Source organism: Labeo rohita, chromosome 23, assembly GCF_022985175.1.
Source record: "Labeo rohita strain BAU-BD-2019 chromosome 23, IGBB_LRoh.1.0, whole genome shotgun sequence".
Lineage (NCBI taxonomy): Eukaryota > Metazoa > Chordata > Actinopteri > Cypriniformes > Cyprinidae > Labeo > Labeo rohita.
The window spans coordinates 16092491-16115401 of NC_066891.1; the positions used below are offsets into that span (position 1 = coordinate 16092491).

The window sequence follows — 22911 nt, forward strand, 5'->3', positions numbered from 1 at the left end:
CGTTTCCTTTGATCCTCTACCAGACCTCGACTAATGGACAATGAAGCTGAAATGGACAGTTGCTTTTGGTGGGAATGAGGATGTTGATTCGAGAAAGCGATTTCAGACTTCAGTCATTACCTTGCGTGATTTCTTATATCCAGACAGCACACAAAAAGAGCACAGGGGAAGGAAGAAAAAAAATGTTACCAGTGTAGAAAACACAGAAGATGTCAGTACACACAGAACTGCATGCAGTGCACTGTAAGCCTGACGAATAAAATATTCACACGCGTAACTCAAGCAAGACACTTAGCATGCAGGGTGCAAGTAAATAAATATACGTGCGTGTGTACAGTGCCTCAGAAACAAATGTTCAGAGTAAATCAGAAATGGCATTAAAGTTGCGCTATGTTTTACACTACTGCACCCGCATTATTTATATTTGCTTTGTGACACGGCCGTGCATTTAGAGTCTGTTCAGCGGACCGGCTGAAGACACCAAGGCAATATAAAAGCATTTCTCTTGGGGTTTCGCTGCAGACGGCCCCGTTGGAACAAGACCCTTCTGGTTTCTTCACATTTTTTCCTCTCTCATCCTCTCACGCTCTCGCTTTAATAAGATTTTCCTGCCTCTACTGCTGAAATGAAACACAATTATCATACGTAGGAAGGTTTAATGACGAAAAAAGGCACACTTAAGTGCCTACGCGTAAGACTACATCGAGCTAATCACAAATTACACCATTTAGAATAACTGGAGGATGAGAGAGTTTCGAGATTATTACATGGCCTCGATTTGTGTACGAGAGCGGCCTGATTGTTCTGCTGTCGTACTTCGGGTTTGACACGAGCTCAGAGGCTGCTGGGATTGATCTGAGTGGGTGCGAATCCGGAGCACAACAGACAGAGTCATTTCCGCATGGCAATTAAAAGCAAACGGAGGGCACAGACAAAAGACCACAAGTACGAGACTTAAAAGAGGGATGGTTCGAAAGCTTCCCACACATGCACCCCAGACCCTGCGCGAAAAGCAACTAAACTTCAAAGAACGCACCAAACAAAGCACGACTTTCTGGTCAATGTCTCTTTGCGTTATGGTAATATCATGGTTTCTTTGAAATGAAGCATGATAATACCATATTATTATAGTAAATGCCATAGTATATGAACATGGTAATCATTCAATACTATGTTGTATAGTGGAGTCTAAAAGTGTTTAGGAAAATTCTTATATTTTACAATCTTAATGTAATATATATATAGGAGCTGTACAAACTCCATAAGTTCTCCATGATTTGCAAAGATTCAAAGAGAATCTTGACTGTACCGTGGTATTTTCAGTCAAAATTTTCAATATCCCAAAAACTGTGCTTTTGGACTCCACTGTATATCGAAGTACCTTCACAGCACTTTTTGGCAAGGGATGAAGCAGCTAGTTTGATCTTGTTCTTTAAATAAGGGTGATGTTTGTGGCCTTTACAGGGCAGCAAAAGAAGCATAAGAGTTTTCTCATACCGGCGCTTCTCCTCTAATGGGGTCTTTGCCGTTAATGCTGATCTCTCCTTTTCTGTTGGCTCTCTCCAGATTCACTGTGTTCCATTCGTTCAGCTTGATTTTTTCTTTACTCCTATTGCACACACACACAAAAGATGAGAAAAACGTTTATTTGCCCTTAAGCGACAGTTAGAAATAGCAAACTTTTAAACTGACACAGCAACTGAACGCAACGCAGCTGAGTAATTTGAATTTGATGGCATCTGAATGTAACTACAGAGAGTAGTGTTTACCTAATGACAGCTGGTCCTTTGCCCAGGTCATATCTAAACTCCAGGATACCATCATTCAGGGAGAGAGAGATGAAATCTCCTTTGCCGTCAGTCTTTTGACCGTTGTAGAAGATCATGCCTTTGGAGTCATTGGCCAAGAGAACCACAGTCATGCTGAACTTTTGCCTGTGAACAAATGAGTATAGCTCAATTAGATACATGAAATAGGTTTTCTTCCTTAAAACAAGCAAAAAGTAATGTGAGAACAAATGGAGTTCAAACAATTTAATATACACTAGCAGTCAAAAGTTTTTGAACAGTAAGATTTTTAATGTTTTTTAAAGAATTCTGCTCACCAACCCTGCATTTATTTGATCCAAAGTACAGCAAAAGCAGTAATATTGTGAAATATTTTTACTATTTAAAATAACTCCTTTTTATTTGAATATATTTTAAAATTTATTCCTCTGATCAAAGATAAATTTCCATCTTCATTACTTCAGTCTTCAGTTTCACATGATCATTCAGAAATCATTTTAATACGCTGTTCAAGAAACATTTATTATTATTATCAATATTTAAAACTTTTTTTTTTTCAGGATTCTTTGATAATTATAAAGATCCAAAGATCAGCATTTATCTGAAATAAAAAGCTTTTGTAACATTATACACTATACCATTCAAAACCTTGGATTCAGTATAATTTTTTTATTTATATAGTTTTTGGGGTAAAAGAAATTAATACTTTCATTTAGCAAGGATGCTTTAAATTGATCAGAAGTGATGAAAAAGACAATTATAATGTTACAAAAGATTTCTATTTCAGACAAATGCTGTTCTTATAAGCTATCTATTCATCAAATATTAGCAAATCAGAATATTAAAATGATTTCTGAAGAATCAAGTAACAATGTTAAAATTCAGCTTTGAAATCACAGGAATAAATTACATTTAAAAATATACTCAAATAGAAAACAGTTATTTTAAATAGTAAAAATATTTCAACATTTTACTGTTTTTTCTGTACTATGGATCAAATAAATGCAGGCTTGGTGAGCAGTAGAGACTTCTTTAAAAAAACATTAAAAATCTTACTGTTCAAATACTTTTGACTGGTAGCGTAATTTCCAAATGAAATCCAATATGTCAGAATTCTAAATGAACTTGAAATAACTTTAAGCATGAAATAATCAAGTGAGATGAAGCATAATTAAACCAGTGGTGTTTCCAACTAATTTTTGGAGTAATGGAGAGAGGATTTTGTCCTTGTCTCGTTTCAGAAGACCACCACTAATATGTGACCCTGGACGACAAAACCAGTCTTTAGTAGCACCGGCGTATTCGTAGCAATAGCCAAAATTACATTGTATGGGTCAAATTACTCTTTTATGCCAAAAATCATTAGGATATTAAGTAAAGATCATGTTCCATGAAGATATTTTGTACATTTCCTACAGTAAATATACCAAAACTTAATATGCATTGCTAAGAACCTGATTTGTACAACTTTAAAGGTGATTTTCTCAATATTTTTATTTTTGTGCACCCTCAGATTCCAGATTTCAAATAGTTGTATCTCAGCCAAATATTGTCCTATCCTAACCAACCATACATCAATGGATTATTTATTCAGCTTTCAGATGATGTATAAATCTCAATTTCCAAAAATGGACACTTATGACTTGTTTTGTGGTCCAGGGTCACATATAACACCACTATGTGCTTCATAATAACAAAAGCCAAAAACCATAGCCAATATGTAATGTCATACCTCAGATCTTGGCCGTAGAGATGAAGGCCTTTGAGCTCCAGGAAAGAATCTCCAGTAAAGTAAGGAATGAAAGTGCCTTCCTTGTCTGACACTGAAAAATATGAAAAAGTCCATTATGCTTTGCAGATAACTTAATGTGTTTGAGATGTTCCTCCAATTATAAGACCAGAGAGTGCCACTGTATATAGCTTACCCAATCACACATACACTCACACCCATCAACACATAGCACTGCCACTCAGCCCAGCATGCATCCTGCAGTAATTACACAGGATGAGCGCATGCTCAGTCTGGGATGGTAGACTGAGATTAAAAAGCTAATTAGCTATTGTTTAACACAGCGGCAGCTTTGCTAGTGTACAAGAAGACACAACACTTGCAGACACCACAAGGAAGCGAGGAGTCAAAATGGAACGTGACAAAAGAAAGACCTCTATTTCTGCACTGCAATCAGCTTAGGATCTGCTAACATCAAATAATACAGGACAGGCACGTTGTTTGGTAAATTACTGACAACTAAACAGTCCTTCTTTTTTGTTTTACATATTTATTTTGAGATACACACATATATATTTCCAAATGGCAGCTACTGGTTGAATCATGCATTACTTTTAATTCATTCTTTAGGCCAGCAGTGCTTCAGAGACAATAGCATATTGTTACTCCGAAGACTCAAGTGCTACGTAATGTAAATTTCCTTCTTTCAGCACGCTGCATGTATTTTACCTTCCAGCCTCGTCCAGAAGGGAGCGCTCTCCTTTTACTGACTTTGTCATTTCAGAAGTGCCAAACAGTGCTGGACAGTCTCTTATCTGAAAGAGCCACTCTCCCTGGACACTTTGCCCGACTGACTCCCATTAATCATGATGTGCAGCTGACTGATAGAATTACTCATCTCATTGATTCAAGTGATAAAAAAAAACACTCCGTCTGATGGATGTGCTCAACTCATTGATTCTGGTTCACCTCAATTTATTTTAATCACTCGCTAATGGAGACTTTCTTAGACAAAAAGGTGACTCTATGGCCTCTCTCGTTTGACAGTTCTGGGTTGAACAGGTGCTTGGATGTGTGTGCAATGACATACTGCAATCGTGGGGTACCTTGTGAATGATGAAACCTGCCCGTCCCCTATTAGTGACATTGTATTGCTATTGCTAGAAGTTTTTAACCAAGCCGTAATGACCAGACAGTGATGTAAATGTGTTGGAAGTAGGGCTGAATTTTGCCTGTGTTGAGTATTTGGCAAAATACCAGAAGTGGCGCATTCCACATATTAAAACCGTTAAAACCATAATAAAGAATAATGCTATTAAGAATTCACAAATTATATGATTCAATTAAATAAATATACGCAATGCAGGTTTAAGGTTAGGTCAGAGAGGCTCCTTTCACAGTAAATGCTGCTACACAAACTCATCATTTACATGTGTGGAGCGTCTCAAATGCTGTCTCTGCATGTTGTTGTGAGTTTGGGTTTATTGTTATGTTCTTCTGGGAACGCAACATGCGCTATTTCATCAGATTTGTAAGGTAAATAATTTATAAACCTACGCAAACACAGGAGAATACATCATCATCTTTCTCAAAATGCTAACTGTTCATTGTGATTTCAAAATAAAAGTTTAAACCTTCACTGTGAGTTTACACGTTTTGATGTCCACATATTCAAGAAATTACAGTGGCTGTAGCTTTTCTATCATAAAGAAATGGCCAAAAATTCAATATTAGTCAATATTAAACAAGGATTAGATAGCGTTATAAAGTGTAAAAACAATCGTCAGGCATTTGATTTAATACATACTGTACATAAGTTATGATTGTATTTTTTTAATACATTGTGTATCTTAACTATTTTCTTCAATAAAACCATATGATTACTTGCTTTTGATATTTTATTTGAACTAATTATTATTGCCTCATTGCTATTATATATGTATTTAAAGTCATTTTAAAGGGTATTGTTCACTTGCACAAAAAAATGTAATTATCTGATTAATCGATTAATTGTCAGAATAATCGCCAGATTACTTGATTACCAAAATAATCATTAGTGTTAGCCCTACTTAGATATATTTTTATTACTACAAAAAAGTAATTATAATTATCTGATTACTCGATTAATCGCCAGAATAATTGCCAGATTACTCGATTACCAAAATAATCGTTAGTGACAGCTCCACTTAGGTCTATTTTCATTACTACAAAAAAAATTATTATAACTATCCGATTACTCGATTAATCTCCAGAATAATCGACAGATCACTCGAAATAATCACTAGTGATAGGCCTATTTAGGCCTATTTTCATTACTACAAAAAATGTATTTATAATTATCAGATTACTCGATTAATCATAAGAATAATTGACATATTAGTCAATTACCAAAATAATAGTAAGTGACAGCCCTACTTAGGTCTATTTTTATTACTACAAAAATGTAATTATAATTATTCGATTACTCAATTAATCATTAGAATAATCCACAGATTACTCGATTGGCAAAATAATTGTTAGTGATAGCCCTACTTAGGTCTATTTTTATTACCACAAAAAATGCATTATAATTAGCCAATTACTCGATTAATCATCAGAATAATCGACAGATTACCAAAATCATTAGTGACAGCCCTAGTTGGAAGCTCTACAATGTGCAAGAATCCAAAAGACTGTATATGCTTTTGTTGAATAAGCCCACATTATTTCAATTTTTTTTTGTAAACAAACATGTTTAACAGTGGGAATCCTCCCGATTTCTCCTGATTCTGCAAGAAATCAACCGATCATTTTTTCCCTCATTAAACTAAGTACACATTCATGTGCCTGTGTCTTTTTTTCCAATTTTTAAATACGTTTCTTGTTTGTGATTCAGTTCGAAGCTGTATGACTTGGTTAATGGCCTATTGCTATTTAATGAAGACTTTTTAAAAATCCCTACGGAAAAAAATGAACAGGAAAAATATCTCCAGAACCAGTGCTGCTGAAAAAGCACTATATCGGCTAATTTAACCTAAATGTAACTGGCTCATGGCTTAGCGTATAGGGCCGGACCACAGGGGGTGTCTAATACGCCTGCGCACGGGTGTGTTCCTAAACCTTTCATTTGGTTTCCCCTCTTCTAATGCTTGCGGTCTAAAACATCTGTAGGAATTTTAATGAGGTGAGAGAGGGAAACGCAACAGAGTGCGAGTGCTAATGAAAGCTTCAAAATGGCAGCAGAACGAAGAATCTCTTCACTGGTTAGGGTCCAGCTCCCAGGGGAGAAAAATCCACCCCCTACTCTCGACCTACCATATGTTTGATCTTCCAGATCAGGATGGCAACTCAGACACAGTGTAAAAGGGAAAATAATTTCAAATCACCTCCCAGATGCTGACTCTCCATTATATTCACTGATAAAACCTATTTTACAGTATGGTACCCACCGGAGATGCCAATCTCACTTTTACCACCCCACCATAACCTCAGCCCTTTTTTTTTTCTCCACAATAATTCTACAGCATATATCCAAGTCAGACCAATCGATCCTGACCAAAATCAATACTGAAATTACAACTGAGAAGTAGCAATTACTCCAGTCCTTAGAAGAGTCGATACGCTCATTTACTGTATTTTTACTATGATATAGTACTGTACCTTTTTCACAGTGCTTGCCTTCACGTCCCATTGGGCATTCGCATTTGTAACCTCCCTCCGGAAGGACCTGGCACCGCGATGACGGGTGGCATTTATTGGGGTTGCAAGGGTTGTGGGCGTCAGCGCAGGTCGCACCTGTTAATAAAAATTTATATTTTTGCGACTGAAGAAAAGATGATAAAAAGCCACTTGGGGAGAAATCAAACAACTTCCTGTCAATCCTCATTCACAACTGGCTAGTTCAGTTAGTTAAACAGGTTTGTTCACCAAAAACTGAAAAATCTGTCCTTAATTACTCAACCTCACGTCGTTCCAAAACCTTTGTTCATCTTCAGAACACAAATTAAGATCTTTTAGATGAAATCCAAGACATTCAACTGTAATTTTATGATTTCTGTACGTTATAATGTTATTGTGTATTCTTTGCATACAAAAAGTATTCTAATAGCTTCAGAAGTCTACAGCTGAACCACTGATGTCACATGGACTATTTTAATGATGTCCTTACTACCTTTCTGGGCCTTGAATGTGGTAGTTGTGTTGCTGTCTATGCAGGGTCAGAAAGCTCTCGGGATTTCATCAAAAATAACTTGAAATTTGTGATAATATGTGTTTTGAAGATGAACAAAGGTCTAATGGGTTTAGAAAAATATGAGGGTGAGTAATTAATGACAGAATTTTCATTTTTGGGTGAATTATCCATTTAAAATGTCAGAAATCAGTCTTGCCTTTCTATTAAAAAAGAGACAATCACCTTTTTAAAAGAGTTTGTTTACTAGCAATACTGTGGAAAATAACATTTTTAAGCATGATTGGGGCTAAAGGACTTAAATTGATCATAATTTTGTGTAGTGGTCATTTTTTAAGGACTCTATTTTGAATTATTACAAATTTCGTTGAAGCCGTAGTGCAGCATGGTGTGTTTGTGTGCCCTCCTGGTTGAAAGACTGAAACTCCTTCAGGTCAGCGCTTCTAGCCTCATCAGAACATTCCCATCATCACAAAGAACATAGTAGGAGATCACGCCACGGGCGGCAGCTGCTGCTTGCCGTAATGAAAGCCCCTGCCGTGTTCTGAGACGCTCTGCTAGGTGTCTCTCTCTTTTGCTCTCCAACCATAAGGCCGCTCTATCACGGGGACAGTGCGGCAACCCTCCAACTTACAATCCTGCTCTTTAAACATTAAAGGTTATCCCACATATTTATCCCTCTAGCCAATTTCTTTGTGTACACTTCTACTTCAAAGGGTCTTCATTTTCCTACACACCTCATTGCAGCCATTCTGCAGCACTGAAATAAAGTGGAAGATATTGAACTGTATTATTATAAAGGTTGTTCAATAAAGGCTTGTGAGCAGAACAACAGAGCAATTTACTCTGGGCAATATTTCAAATGTCTGGAGCAACACTGCAAGTTGGAGAGAAAAAAGCTTCTTCGAAGTGAACAAAGAGAACACTGTAACTTCTACCGTGTGGATGATTCCTACCGTTCCTAATGGTGTGAGAAAGCAAAGATGGACGTACAGAAGAAAGCCAGAAACAGTTCAAAATACATCTCCAAGCAGTAATTACAGGGCCAAGCACACCACTAGAATACATACTACTGTTCACAACTTTGGAGCTGGTAAGGTTTCTTGCTGTTTTGAAAGAAGACTCCTTTCATGCTTAGCAAGGCTGCATTTATTTGTTCAACAATACAACAAAAGCTGCAGTGTTGCAAAATACTGTATTTCTTTCAATGGATTTTTTTTGTAACACTTAAAATTTAGCATTTTATCATTATTATTATTTTAAAAAAGTAAGATCAAAGATACAGCTTCACTTTCTATTTGGCATCATCATCAACACATTTGCTGGTGTTTTACAGTCAAGTGGTTTTGAAAATCAAATGTCTTGATGTGAAGATGACCTGAGCCAATTTTGTTGAAGTTTGGAAAGACTTTGTGTGGCAGATATTTACAAATGTTCATCATAACATTGGCATTAGGTACTAGGAATAAATTAGCACTAGGAACATTAAAACCTGCTCTAATGAGTGTGCCAAATGCTTTGCTTAAAGAAAATGAATCCTATTTTATTTTTGCATTATTTCATTATTTTCAAGAATACACATTTCCATCCCAAAGGCTCATTAGCATAGTGCAGTTTTTTATATTATTGTATATTTATTTATATTACATTTTAATGAATATCTCATATATATATATATATATATATATATATATATATATATATATATATATATATATATATATATACACTGATTTGCTGCTCCAAAAACATTTATTATTATTATGATTATTATTATTATTATGTTGAAAACAGCTGAGTAGAATTTTTCCGGTTTCTTTGATGAATAATAAGTTCAGAAGAACAGTATTTATCTGAAATAAAAATTTTTTGTAACATTATTAATGTCTTCATCATCACTTTGCTAAATACAAGTATTCAAATATTCATTTCTATGATTTATCTACCCCCACCCCCACCTAAAAAATAATTTTATATATATATTTACTGACTCCACGCTTCTGAATGGTATAGTGTACAATGTTAAAAAAAATAATAGGTATCTGTTTTAAATATTGATAATAATAATAATTAGAAAAAGAAATATTTCTTGGACAGCAAATCAGCATATTAGAATGAGTTTTGAAGGATCATGTGACACTGAAGACTGGAGTAATGACGCTGAAAATTTGGCTTTGATCATAGGAATAAATTACATTTTAAAATATATTAAAAAAGAAAGCAGTTATTTAAATTGTAAAAATATTTCACAATATTACAGCTTTTGCTGTACTTTGGATCAAATAAATGCAGGCTTGGTAAGCAGAAGAGAACTTTTAAAAAACATTAAAACTCTTACTGTTTAAAAAAATGCTTTTATATATATATATGGTATACCATATATATATGGTAAATGTTTTTTTTGTTTAAACACATACAGTTATTTACAAAAAAACAAAACCATAGACAACAGAATCCCCGTGTGTCAATTAGAGACTCGATCAGATTCAGTTAGAAGTTTCGTGCTTCAAAATTGTCTCTGACTGTTTAATTTTGTTTTATACAATCAGATTTCTTTATTTATTAAACTGTGAGAAACACAGCTTGTGTCTGCTGTTCTGAAAACACTGACGTTCTCCTATTCACTTTCTATCCATGGTGTGTATATTCAGGACTGGTGAAGTTTTTTGTATTCGCTCTGTGTTTGTCCTTGCAGCCTTCATATTATTGAGTAAACACTCATCTTTCTTACACAGCCATAAGGCTAAAAACTGATTAGACAAGCATCCTCTGCCCTGCTGAATCTTTCATCAATACAGTCAAGTCATCCAGATATTCACAACTCAACAGAGAGTGACTGCAAAAACGTATAATTCAATAGCGTAGTTAAAGGTGAAGGCTGTCATTTCTACAAAACTACACGCAAGAAATAGAAGAGCAATCTGTTTTTTTAAACAAGATTAACCAGCGTAACCAGTGAAAGTGCACTTACCAGAGAAACCATTGACACATTTGCAGTGGAACGCCTCTGCTTCTTTGACCTGGCAGGATGCTCCGTTCTTGCAAGGGTTCGGCAAGCACGGGTTGTTGCCGCACTCGCCCACGGCAGAGCCGTACAGAACGCTGTCGCCATTCTCTTGCAGGTTATAGACGAAGTTGTTGACATCCAGCATGCGGATACAGCCCACCAGGCCTGTTGAAACTGACGTCCTCTCCTTTACACTGCAATAACAAGAGTTGTTGTCAGTTCTCCCTTGCTTAATGCTCATCTTAATTCTTAAATGACACAGAAAATGTAACAGCATGAAATTCTTAAATAAAAAACAAAGACGTCTTCTTCTCAAATAAGAAAAGACACTCTTTGCCTGACTGAGAACAGATGGAAAAACATTCAATTAGACCCACAAGAACTCAAGTGGTGTTTCACAACATCTCTGATTGATGCTAATTTGATTTGGCTATTTCTGCTCAATCTTATTAAGTCATATTAGCCGTTCTGGCAGGTTTCTGCAAACATGCGCAGACAGTCGGCGGTTTAGGTTATTATTCTCCATATTGTTTCATTATGGCTTCTAACAAGACTAAAGAGGCTTATTCAGAGGCGTTCCGGAGCTTCTCTTACTCTGGGATCATGTCTTCAAGCACTCCTCCGATGAAAAGGTCTGTGTCCAGGTTGAGTCCATCTGTTCCTGGGGGACTTTGTCCTTCAACGCTCGGCTCATTGTCCACGCTCAGCATGGCATTACGCCTGTTACGCACCACTACGAGCTGATGCCAGCGACCCCGTTTTACCTGGACCGTACTGATCACTGAAGCTGTCCCAGAACCAGTGTTAAACCTTCATGGAGGAAATTCACAAATTGATTAGTGAGACATAAGAAATTAGAAATACAGTTTATAACAAATTCAGTTTTTTCCTCACTTACCTGAGCTCCACATATCCTTGAACCAGTGCTAGAGACAAGAAGTCCTTTTTGCCCTTTTGGCCATTGTACAGCAATATCCCTGTCATTTCCGAAGCCCTGAACTCCATGGCGATGCGCACAGTGTGGTAGGCCCTCATGGTTCGGAAAGCCAGGTAAGACTTTCCACCAAAGGATGGGATGAAGTACTTTATAACTGAGTAGGACAGAAGGTAGAAGACAGATAAAGGCTCTCAACTTGGCTTTAAATCCCTTAACGGTCTGCTTTCAACTGATAGAGTGACAAACAAAACTGTGCTTAAGTGTGTCTCCCTTAGATAACCCAGATACCCCTGTCAATAGTACAGCAATGTGCAGTTTATATTGTGTTTGCTATATTCCCTAGCGTGAAAAAACACAGACCTGGAAGGATGAGTACTGTAGCTCTCCCCGGACCCCTCTCCGTTTTACATTTACATTCCAGACAGAGAATCCCCACGCTCAGAAATGTATCAACACCTCTCTCTCTTTCTCTCTCGGCTGTCTCTCACCCTTTTCTCGAGAGAATGCAAGGCTGATGAAGCCTTCTCTCTTCATCACTCTTTAATGGCCCGATTGATCAGAGGAAGTGTTTGAGGGCTGCTTACAAGCCTTTAATTAGTGGCTTTTTTCACCTCACAGCAGTCTGATACTAACTAAAGTTCATCGATGTAATTAGTGTCAATTATAACCTGACACAGCTGCAAAAGGTAGTTTCATATCCCAATACCACCAACTGAGGCAATGAATTGAGCTAAAATTTCTTCAGAGTAACAGCAGGGCTACAATTTTATATTCAATCCTTATTGAATACTTTTTTTCCCCCAAAGGATTCAAAAATGCTGAAACATTAATAATAAATAACAACAGTGTAAATAATACATATTTAATTGCAATCATTTATTAATAGTTATTAATATTCAAATGTATCTGAAATATTCAAGTGTACTTCTGTTCAAAAGGATCAAAAGGATTATAATTAAATGAAATGCATTATTTTCATTGTAACAAAACACAAGTGTTTCTCAAAGTCACATTAGTGTAATGAAAAAAAGTATATATTTGTTTTATTTAAATACGTAATATATTATAAATTCTATTAAAACATTGATATGTTTATAACTGTAAAGTATTTATGGTAGTATTTTTTTGTACTGCCTTTTAATAACAACATCTTGTTACAGCATTTTAATAAGAATTGCCACTGAGAACAATTATAATTACCAAAGAAAAAAAACTCAAAATTAAACTGTCTAGACACATTGCAGTAATGAGATTACAAGAATAAACTATAAAGGACAAATGTGTTTAATTTTCATGAAAATAACATAATAATTCAACAAATAAATTTTAAATGGTCCTAAAAAATAGTTTTTGTTTTATTATGCAAACATTTTGGTAACACTTTACAATAAGGTGTCATTTGTTAACATCAAAGAACAGCAAACAAAAAATATTACATTTATTACAGTATTTATTCATCTTTGTTAACCTTAGTTAATAAAAATAGTGTTCATTGTTTAATTATGTTAGTTCTCAGTGCATTATCTAAAGCACGACTTGTGATTTTAATAATGCATTAGTAAATGTTGAAATTAACATTAAGATTAATAAATGCTGTAGAGGTATTGTTCATTCTTAGCTCATGTTAACTAATGTTAACTATTGTTAACGTACACTGAAGAAGGCCTTGAGCTGAAATGTTTGTGCTTTTTTGTCTTATTGGTGATGAATGTAAAATAAAATGTAAAAAAAAGACTGTTTTTTTGATATAGTCAATTTAATAGATTGACGCACCAAAATAAAAGATTAAGTGACAGAAGAGCGGTGCTGTGTTTACTAATGTTAACTAATGAACCCTATTGTAAAGTATTAGCAATTTCTTTTCTGTTGATGATGGGGTTATTAAAATATGACCTGGCTATGATTTTATGAGATTCACCCATTCACTCAGTTATCCCTGCAATGCAATGATTTGTTCTCATTTTTGTAGTTCTCCTCACCTTTCTCACAGACGGCTCCTCCTCTTCCTGCAGGACAGATGCAGGTGAAGTCATTGTCTTCCTCCTCGCAGGTTCCACCATGGCGGCAGGGCTGGGAGTCGCACGGCCTGTGGGTGTTGATTAGTTTGCTCTTCAGTGAGACTGTGGTTGTGGGGGCCTGGGGTGTAGTGGTGGTTGCTGGTGCGGCCGTGGTGGTCCTGCGGCTGGTGAAGGGCCGTCTGGTGGTGGTCGGGCGGAGCGTGGTAAATGCAGAAGTGGGAGACATCGTAGTGGTGGTGGGAGTTGTGACAGACGCCACGGTGGTTGTCGTGGTGGTGAAGAAAGGAACAGCTGAAAGACCTGAAAAATGGAGAGAAGGAGAAAGTAGGTCAACAGACCTTATTCAGGGTAGACATATTTAATTCTTGTCAAATGAAACCGAGGCTAAGACATACAGTCTCACGTTCAATAAGCTGGATCTTTTTGAGTTATTTGAGTCCCACGGGCACTTGTGGTTATCAAATGCCAGCTTGAAGAGCAATCACATTCAACAAAAGGCAGCTAGAGAAAAAGAGAGGGGACAGAAAAGCAATTTCAAGCGGGTTACCATAGGTGGTGATGCGGATGTTCTCTTCCTCAGGTTTCTTCACAACGATACCAGTGTCTTTAGATGCCTTGAGCTGTTTGAGAAGAGCTCCCTCGATATCCTCCACGCTGAACCTTGTGTCTATAGCACGAGAACACAAAACAGAGCCAGGGGTGAACGTATTGCACAGCGGAGTATGAAGAACCGACACTAACCAGCCCCACCACCATCGCACTTGACATAACATACTGCAAATATATACAGAAAAGCCTGCGTGCAATAGGCCCTTGGGAGAAGCTGTTCTTGAGCCGCCATGCATTTCAGGGACGTTGGGATGAAACACTCTAATAACGCTTCCACAGATGGCCCTGTTACTGGCCACCACAGACCGCCTTTATGACAGGCGCTTGTGTTAGAATTGTGCTCTTGTGCCGCTGAAGGGGACCAATAAAAAGAGAATAGCGAAGGAGATTTTTATCAGCTAGTGTGATGCTCAGGGTCTTAAAAGCACGAGAAGCGATGGAGACTGAAATAAAGGAGCTTTTTCAGAACCCCTAGCTGATAAATTACCTCGCTAAAAAGGCCATGCTCTCTGACCGCTCTGGCAGACGGAAAAGACGAGAGCAGTATCTTCAGGGATTCTTTTACTTAACTTATACGCCTCATTCTGCTGTGTTGAATTATTATTTTCTTCAAACATACAAGGGAGTTTTTATGTGCTTTTTATTTCTTGCCGCGGGCATGTTTCTAAAGGAGCGGCAGACTGGGGGAATTTTGATGTGAGAGGAGGGTATAAGTCGGACTGTGTGCTTTGTGTGCTAGAGCCGCTTTAGAAATAAATTAGAAGCAGCTTGAAAAAGGGAAGTAAATAAAAACAGGATAACGAAAGACAGAAGGACTGGGGAAGACAGATAATAAAGAACATTTAGGGGCAAATTCACTAAACAGTGCCACATTTTAGCGCAAAAACTGTCTTCACTAAGCACTAAGCACATACAATGCAGTTTAATCCAGATAAATGCACTGAAATACTTAAATTAAGTTACAGTTATTCTTGCCAGTGAGACACACCTCATTGTCTATGCAAACTAGGTAAATTTTAGTTTAATTTTGTTTAGTTTTAATGTTTAATTTTAGTGAACACTGCACTATTACCATCTATGAAAAGTTGGAAACAGTGTTGGGGAGTAACTAGTTACGTGTAACGGCATTACATAATTTAATTACAAAATAAATGTAACTACAAATTCCATTAGAAATGTAAAATCAAAAGTGATCAAAAAGTAATCAAATGTAATCAGTTACATTACTTTAATAAAGTAATTGAAATAGTTACACTACTTATTACATTTTAAATAGGGTAACTTGTAATATGTAACCTGTTACAGTTTTACATTGTTACAAAGTAACCTTCCCCACACTGGTGGAAAGGTTTTATTTAAAAGATCTGTTGTCATGGCAACTGTTATTAATCAATGTTAATCAAATGATGGAGAAAAGCATAACTGGGTATACATGCAAATGTGCAAGCACACTTTCTGCATTTTAAAGAGTTTAGATAGTGGCATAGCATGCTAGACGTGTTCAGTTGAAACTTTCAAGTCTGCAAGTGTTACTCGTTCTACTCACACTGCGGGATCTGAATCAGCATCAATCGACGTGAGAGGTTGGTGCACTAACAAGGACACTCAAGACAGCAGTCCATAGCACCAGTCACTAATGTGCCTCTTGGGGCCAGGGGAGTGAGGTTTCTGTACACCTCCTATTAGCTGGCCTTTGTAACATACACTTGCCTAAACCTCACTACCATCCGGGTCACGGCACCAATATAACTGGTCCTATGTGCACTCCTTGGAGTTCGATTCAAACCAATTTCAACTGAGTCAATCAAGTCAGATGCGTGCCTCTTAAGGCATGGAGAGTGAGGTTTACTGGCACAGCTCCTACTAGCTGGCCATTGTTACACTCACCCCTAAAAAATGTACTCCTATCCGGGTCACGGCACTAATGCAACTGGTCCTATTTGCACTGCTTAGAGTGGGATTCAAACCATCATCAGTTGAGTCAATCAAGTCAGTTGCGTGCCTCTTAAGGCCTGGAGAGTGAGGTTTACCTGCACAGCTCCTACTACTTGGCCACTGTTACACTCACCCCTCAAAAATATACTCCCTTCAGGGTCACGGCACACGGCACTGGTCTTATTCGCACTGCTTGGAGTGGGATTCAAACCAACAACAACTGAGTCAATCAAGTCAATCAAGTCAGTTGCGTGCCTCTTAAAGAAACACTCCAATTTTTTTTTAAAATAGGCTCATTTTCCAACTCCTCTAGAGTTAAACCGTTGAGTTTTACCATTTTCGAATCCATTCAGCCGATCTCTGGGTCTGGCGGTAGTACTTTTAGCATAGCTTAGCATAGATCATTGAATCTGATTAGACCGTTAGCATCTCACTCAAAAATGACCAAAGAGTTTCGATATTTTTCCTATTTAAAACTTGACTCTTCTGTAGTTACATTGTGTACTAAGACTGACGGGAAATAAAAAGTTGCGATTTTCTAGACCGATATGGCTAGGAACTAGCAACTAATAGTCTCCCTGTGCAAGCAGGTGGTCATGTTGGTTATGTTGACGGAAGTTAGCCTATTTTCAGGCGCTGCGTAATATAAGAGTATAGCTCCAACTGCAACTTTTCATTTTCCATCAGTCTTAGTACACAATCTAACTACAGAAGAGTCAAGTTTTAAATAGGAAAAATATTGAAAGTCTTTGGTAATTTTTGAGCGAGATGCTAACGGTCTAATCAGATTCAATGATCTATACTAAGCTATGCTAAAAGTGCTATCGCCAGATCCGGCGACCGGCTGAATGGATTCAAAAACAGTAAAATTCAACAGTTTAACTCTAGAGGAGTTGGAAAATGAACCTATTTTCAAAAAAAGTGGAGTGTTCCTTCAAGGCCTGCAGAGTGAGGTTTACCCAAATGTACTCACATCCGAGTCACGGCACCAATGTAACTGGTCCTCACTGCTAGAAGTGGGATTCAAATCCCACTTTTGGCTGGCATATTTAGAAGGACGCTAAAGACCACAATTCCTAGTCAGCTGTGTGCCTCTTAAGGCCTGGAGAGTGAGGTTTGATTTTGCAGCTCCTACTAGTTGGCCCCACCCCTAAAACTGTACTCCCATCTGGGTCAGGACACCAACATATCTGGCCCTACTTACAATGCTTCAAGCAGGATTTGAATTAGCATCAAGCGGGCACCTCTTCACAGCCACTAGCTGGCCTCTGTTACACAAGATAGCTATCAGTGTCCACATTGTGCTCAGTGTTAATTTTGTGGGTAAGTTTGAGCTGTTAGATCAGGGGTGCCAAATTCAGTTCCTGGAGGGCTACAGCACTGCAGAGTTTAACTTCAATCCTAATTAAATGCACCTGATCCAGCTAATAAAGTCCTTCAGGACTATTTGAAAACTACAGGTACGTGTGTTAGAGGAAGATTGGAACTAAACACTGCCGGACTGTGGCCCCAAGGAGATGAATTTGGCACCCCAAAATCCAGTGAGTTGGCCACTGAAAGGATACAAACAGCATGTTTATGGAAAACATTATCATTAGGCAGAATTCATTCTGAGAGACCTTTTTGAGGAAACAATCTTTAACAAAAATCTTTGGTGTAAACTTACCTGGGTCAAAGTGAGCTTCAATAAAGGCTATTATGGAGTTGCTGGGGGCCAGATTCTTCACACGGACACTCTTAAAGTCCTTCTGGACATCCGACTTGCGCAACAACTCATTCAGCTGGAGAAAATAAAAGCAGAAAGAAAGTAAGACAGAGAAAAACAAAGAAGTAAATGCTCCAAGTGCAGTGTGTGAACTGGTAATAAGCTCGATATGCTGATCTAGTTCTTGTTAACACCAAATTCCTCCACAGGATGAGAAAGTGTGTCAGAGGAAAAACTCTAGTGAACCCCATCGGGTCTCGGTGCACAAATTGACATTTAACTACAGCGCAGAAGTAATTACATGAACACGTTTCGAAGTCAGCGGTAAATGTCAGATTACAACACTGCCTGTTTAGAATCAACTCAGTTTCCACCTCGGTACACGTAGGACAGTTTTGTCACCGATTTGGTACAACGTAAGAAAAGCTTAGTTGCTGCTGGTTTCCCTGAATACAAGGACCATTTCACCAAAACCAAATTCATTTCAGTGCACCTAATTGGTCAAAACTAGAGCAAACGAGAAGTGGTTTCCAATTAGGATGCACTCAATCGACTCACAAACCGCTTTGTGAGTTGTTCTAGTGCTTTCTGACGTGTGTGCACATTCTGTTAGAGTGCCTCAGCAGGACGTCCTTCGAGTACCCCATTCAAGCCACCCAAGGGCCTTGTGTTTTCCTTCTTCGAATCTTTTCATTCACAGCTGCACTTGAATTTGGAAGAGCGCACAGTTGTCGCAGACATAATGGCTTTTGCCTCTAGGCTGACCCTGTGTGAGTTCATTGTACTTTTGGATCCATGCTGCGCAAGAAATGAAAGGAGACGCTCCCTCCCTTCCTTCAGGCCTCACTGGAGAGATCCCCAACAAAACCAGGCTGCCCAGCATAGCCGGATGGAAACGCTGACCCAGAAACTGGTCTCTATCCTCAGAAGCTGCTTACACAGAGTCTAGCGGACAGGGTTGAAATTAAGTGAAGGGAAAGACAGGGTGGAGATATCGAGGCGTGAAGGGGAGGAGGTGCTCCGCTGAACCTGAGGGCATCATGAACATCATGAAGAAGCAGGATTAGGACATGCTCAAAGCAAGTGAAACCATTTCAATTGCTGGCACTGTACTGCCCATGGCCCCATTTGAGATTTGGACCTCACCGAGCGAGAGTGAAGTATGGGGGATTAGCTTTCTGTGTCAGGTAGAGCGCTCCTAGAGAAAGGCTGATTACATCCTCGCTTAGTCCCTGTCGGGAATCTCGGTCACAGCACTAGCTAACATTAGAGTGATAAGTGGAACTCATTATCGTACTGCCCTTCATTCCCAGACACACCCAAAATGGGTTAACAAGGCGAGAACAAATCGCCAGCTTCTTCAGCAGATGTCGGCAGGTAGTTTGCAGTGTCAGCTGAAGAATCCAAGAAAAACTCAGTGAAGGAAGCTAAGGCTATCAGTATGTCAAAAGAATCGGTGCTTTGAGGCCAAGATACCATCCAATGTTGATACCGTTAACTACAACTAAAACTATTATTAATCATTTTATGTTAATGGAATAAAACTAAACTCAAATAAAATATACAGCAAATATTAGATCAAAAGCCTACACTTAAATTGACTAAAACTATCTCTAACCCTATGATAGATAAAAATAAGAAATACCCAAAAACTACTGACAAAAGCATAAAAAATGTTGAAAATTAAAATGAAAACTAAAAATATATAAATAAAAATTTCAAAATATTTCTAAATACTATAATAGTATACATACAAAAATAACACTGATAGCAGCTGATTTTGAACTATTGGTGATGCATCAAAAACACTTCTTCGTCCAAATGTTTAATTTTCCTTTGAAATTTCTGTAATTTACTTTGTAATAGCTCACTGTTGCTATTATAATCAAACTTTTATTTTATTATCTATTTATTTATATTTGTTCCCCAATTCATGCTTTTTTGTCTTTGTAATGTGTTTTGAAAAACATTGAATAGATTATTAAAATTATAATTAAAAAATGCATTTTGGAAAAGTATTAAAAAAATAAATATTTATTATAAAAAAATTATTAAAGAAATAAAAAAGAGAGAAAAACTAGGGGTTGACTGATATGTGTTTTTCAGGGCTGATGCTGATACTGAATATTACAGATCAAGTAGACCAATAACCAATATTTTGAACCGATATATATGTCAAAAATGAAAATCAATGTGACAATTAAGAATAACAAGGGCTCTGACAGAAACTTTAAATGTTTTTTAATTATTTTAGTAGCAAATCGGTTAAAAAAGTGACCGATACTGACAACAAATCAGTTAAGAAAGTGACCGATACTGACAACCATTAAAATGCTTAATATCGGCACCGATAATCGGTCGACCTCTAGAAAAAAAAACCTCACTGAATTTAATTGTTAACATTTGAAGTAATGTTTAAGGTAATGCTTACGTGTTTGAGAAATACTTTAATTAATTTATTTATATTTAAACTAATATTTCAAGGTGAAAATTTAACAGCATGTTAGTTTTTTCTGCACTGTTCAAATTAGTATCAAATAATGTGAAATTTCACTAGTATTGGTATGGGCTACTGAAATGTTGGTATCATTGCAGACTATTTTTAGCATCTGGACAGTTTTGAGTGCTGGATGCTATAATGGGATTTGTATTGATCACAAACTTCAAAATCAAGTGTCTGTATTTTTTTCTTATGCTAATGCACTGCTTTTCCAGAGGCTGACAGATCACCAGACATGTTTTTTCAAACACTTTCTCACATTCAACCTATTTCACTGGATAATTCCACCAATTATCACAACGCATTCCGCATTAATTCCCAATGGGCCAACTTCAAGAGAAAAGAGACTGGATAAAGAAGTGAAGGCTTGAAACAAACAAGAAAAGGATCTGTGATAAACAAGAAGCTAATCTTCAATCAAGTTTAGAGTGTTTTGAAACTGTTAAGCCACTGCCACACTACTGAAAAATGTAGCATCACTAAAGTGGCGTAAAACTCGATGTAGTTTTTGTAGGGTTTTTTTAATTAAAATGAAACTGTAACCGAAATCTGAACTTTTTTTCAAAGCTGAACTGAAAGTGAACTCAAGCATAAGTTTGAGCTGCATAACTCACAGCGCTTTCAATGCTCCGGGCCGTTTCACCAAACAGCTCTGACTTTGGGTCCTCCATCTCCGGTGTGTAGAAGACCTCCTGACCCTCTACCTTATCCAGGTGCAGGAAGCCGCTGAAACGCATGGTGGCTGTAGGGCAAGGCGGGGAAGCAAATATGGTTACATAAAAAGACACTTTGATGAGATGCACAGTGCCAGTCCACTCTCAGCTACACACTTGTGGTTGGTGCAATGCCAGTCTGTAAGTTAGTGATGGAGCTTCTGTGAGGTTAGTCGTGGGGTTCACTGAGTGAACAAGAGAGATTTGTTTGCAGTGGAGGTGGAGGTATAGGGAAGTATGTGAGAATATGGATAAAGGTCTGGAAGGAAGGATGGACTGGAGTTTACCAGACCGAGACTCTTCCCAAAAGCTGGCATGGAGGACTGAGTGGAGAGAGATCGGTTAGACAGCGACACTGACATACATTGCACAATATATCACAGAAATAAGGTTAAAAGACACTTTCATATGTCCCGACTAGGGTCGGGGTCATCATTAAACATTCCTTTAAGATTACTGCTGACCTTTCTCATTGACACTAATAAGCGGAAAAAGAGTGAGAGAGGATCAGAGGCCCGTTTTTACATGACGGAGAAAAATAAATAATGAATAAACGACTGACGGAGAGTGGGGAGCGGGTCTGATGCTGGGTTCTGTGCAGCATGTAATCAGCTGAACAAATTGCCCAAATCAATCATGCCGGCCAGGCTCCAGCTTGGCTGGGACCGGGATAAGCACTTGTATGATTATCGTGAAAGATAGCCGTAATTGTCTTCTAATCCCAGGAACGGGTGAGTGACAGAAGCTGGTTAAAACTGCATGATAAGGGTCTTTTTGCACAGACACACATCACCTCGTATCTGATGGGACTTTCAAAAAGGAGCAAATGGGGGAGATTTGAATGTGAAGAGAGATGGAGGGAAACAGCGATCGGATTCTAAATCGGAAACATCTGAGGACAGGAATTTCCCACGGAGCGCAAAGACATGTGGAGAAATCAGGCTTTAGATGTGGATTCAAATTAAAGTCCTAAATTCTCCGCCACAATACGGCTATGGTCCATCATTTCTAGCGTGCACTCATTAAAACTAGCCTTATCTTTGGTTACAAAGCGTCCAGATGGCTTCCTCTTGTGCAATGAGATATATAATTTTAATTTACATTAGATATGTAAATTCATTCTTAACTAACATTTTAACTTTTATGCAAAGAGGTAGAGGCATCTTAGACTCCCTGTTTAAATCATAAGCTTGGAATTGGTTCATAAATGACAACAGAGGAGAATGAACACCAACCAACATGATTCTTGTAGTAAAAGAACTGTTAGGCTTTTATTCTTCGAATACTTTCTTCCAGGGTCCAAACTTAATTTTGAAGTCAATTTTTTTGTTACTTTTTGGATATTGTTGGTATAATCTGAGTACTGGGAAACTGGATTGATTATTTCAACATGACCTAATCAATTATAACTTGGTTGAACAGGTTTTCATTAGGGAAGCTTAAAGGGATAGTTCACCTAAAAATTAAAATAAAGCTTGGAAGAGCCAGGACATTTGTAATATAACTTTGATTGTATTCATCTGAAAATAAAAAGTCATATGCATCTAGGATGGCTTGAGGGTGGCTTCTTTTTCAACTTTTCCTTTAATTTATAGCATTAAAGGAAGTTTAAGTCAAAAGTTTACATACACCTAATGCATGGTTTTTCCTTCTGGAGCATCAGTGAGCATTTGAAGCTTCTGTAATAGTTGCATATGAGTCCCACAGTTGCCCTCAGTTTGAAAGAATGGATCTCAAAATCATACAGTCATTGCTGGAAAGGGTCCAAATACACAAAAATGCTGAAAAACCAAAGAATTTGTG

General features: G+C 37.6%; 1 protein-coding gene across 10 annotated transcripts in view; it reads right to left on the bottom strand.

Moving 5' to 3' along the window:
• The window catches only part of agrn (agrin), a 305226-nt gene that overhangs the window by 19223 nt on the left and 263092 nt on the right, over nucleotides 1-22911 (bottom strand). For 9 of the 10 annotated variants that reach the window (XM_051097130.1, XM_051097123.1, XM_051097124.1 and 6 more), the window contains 11 exons: nucleotides 21010-21137; nucleotides 17857-17971; nucleotides 14194-14313; nucleotides 13608-13946; nucleotides 11590-11782; nucleotides 11286-11501; nucleotides 10656-10885; nucleotides 7156-7290; nucleotides 3520-3610; nucleotides 1770-1934; nucleotides 1498-1609 (listed from right to left, as the gene is read on the bottom strand). In XM_051097130.1, the coding sequence (XP_050953087.1) occupies nucleotides 1498-1609; nucleotides 1770-1934; nucleotides 3520-3610; nucleotides 7156-7290; nucleotides 10656-10885; nucleotides 11286-11501; nucleotides 11590-11782; nucleotides 13608-13946; nucleotides 14194-14313; nucleotides 17857-17971; nucleotides 21010-21137 (1844 nt within the window). Of the gene's footprint in view, nucleotides 1-87; nucleotides 133-1497; nucleotides 1610-1769; nucleotides 1935-3519; nucleotides 3611-7155; nucleotides 7291-10655; nucleotides 10886-11285; nucleotides 11502-11589; nucleotides 11783-13607; nucleotides 13947-14193; nucleotides 14314-17856; nucleotides 17972-21009; nucleotides 21138-22911 lie in introns of those variants that run through there. The other variant, XM_051097129.1, reaches the window with a different exon arrangement.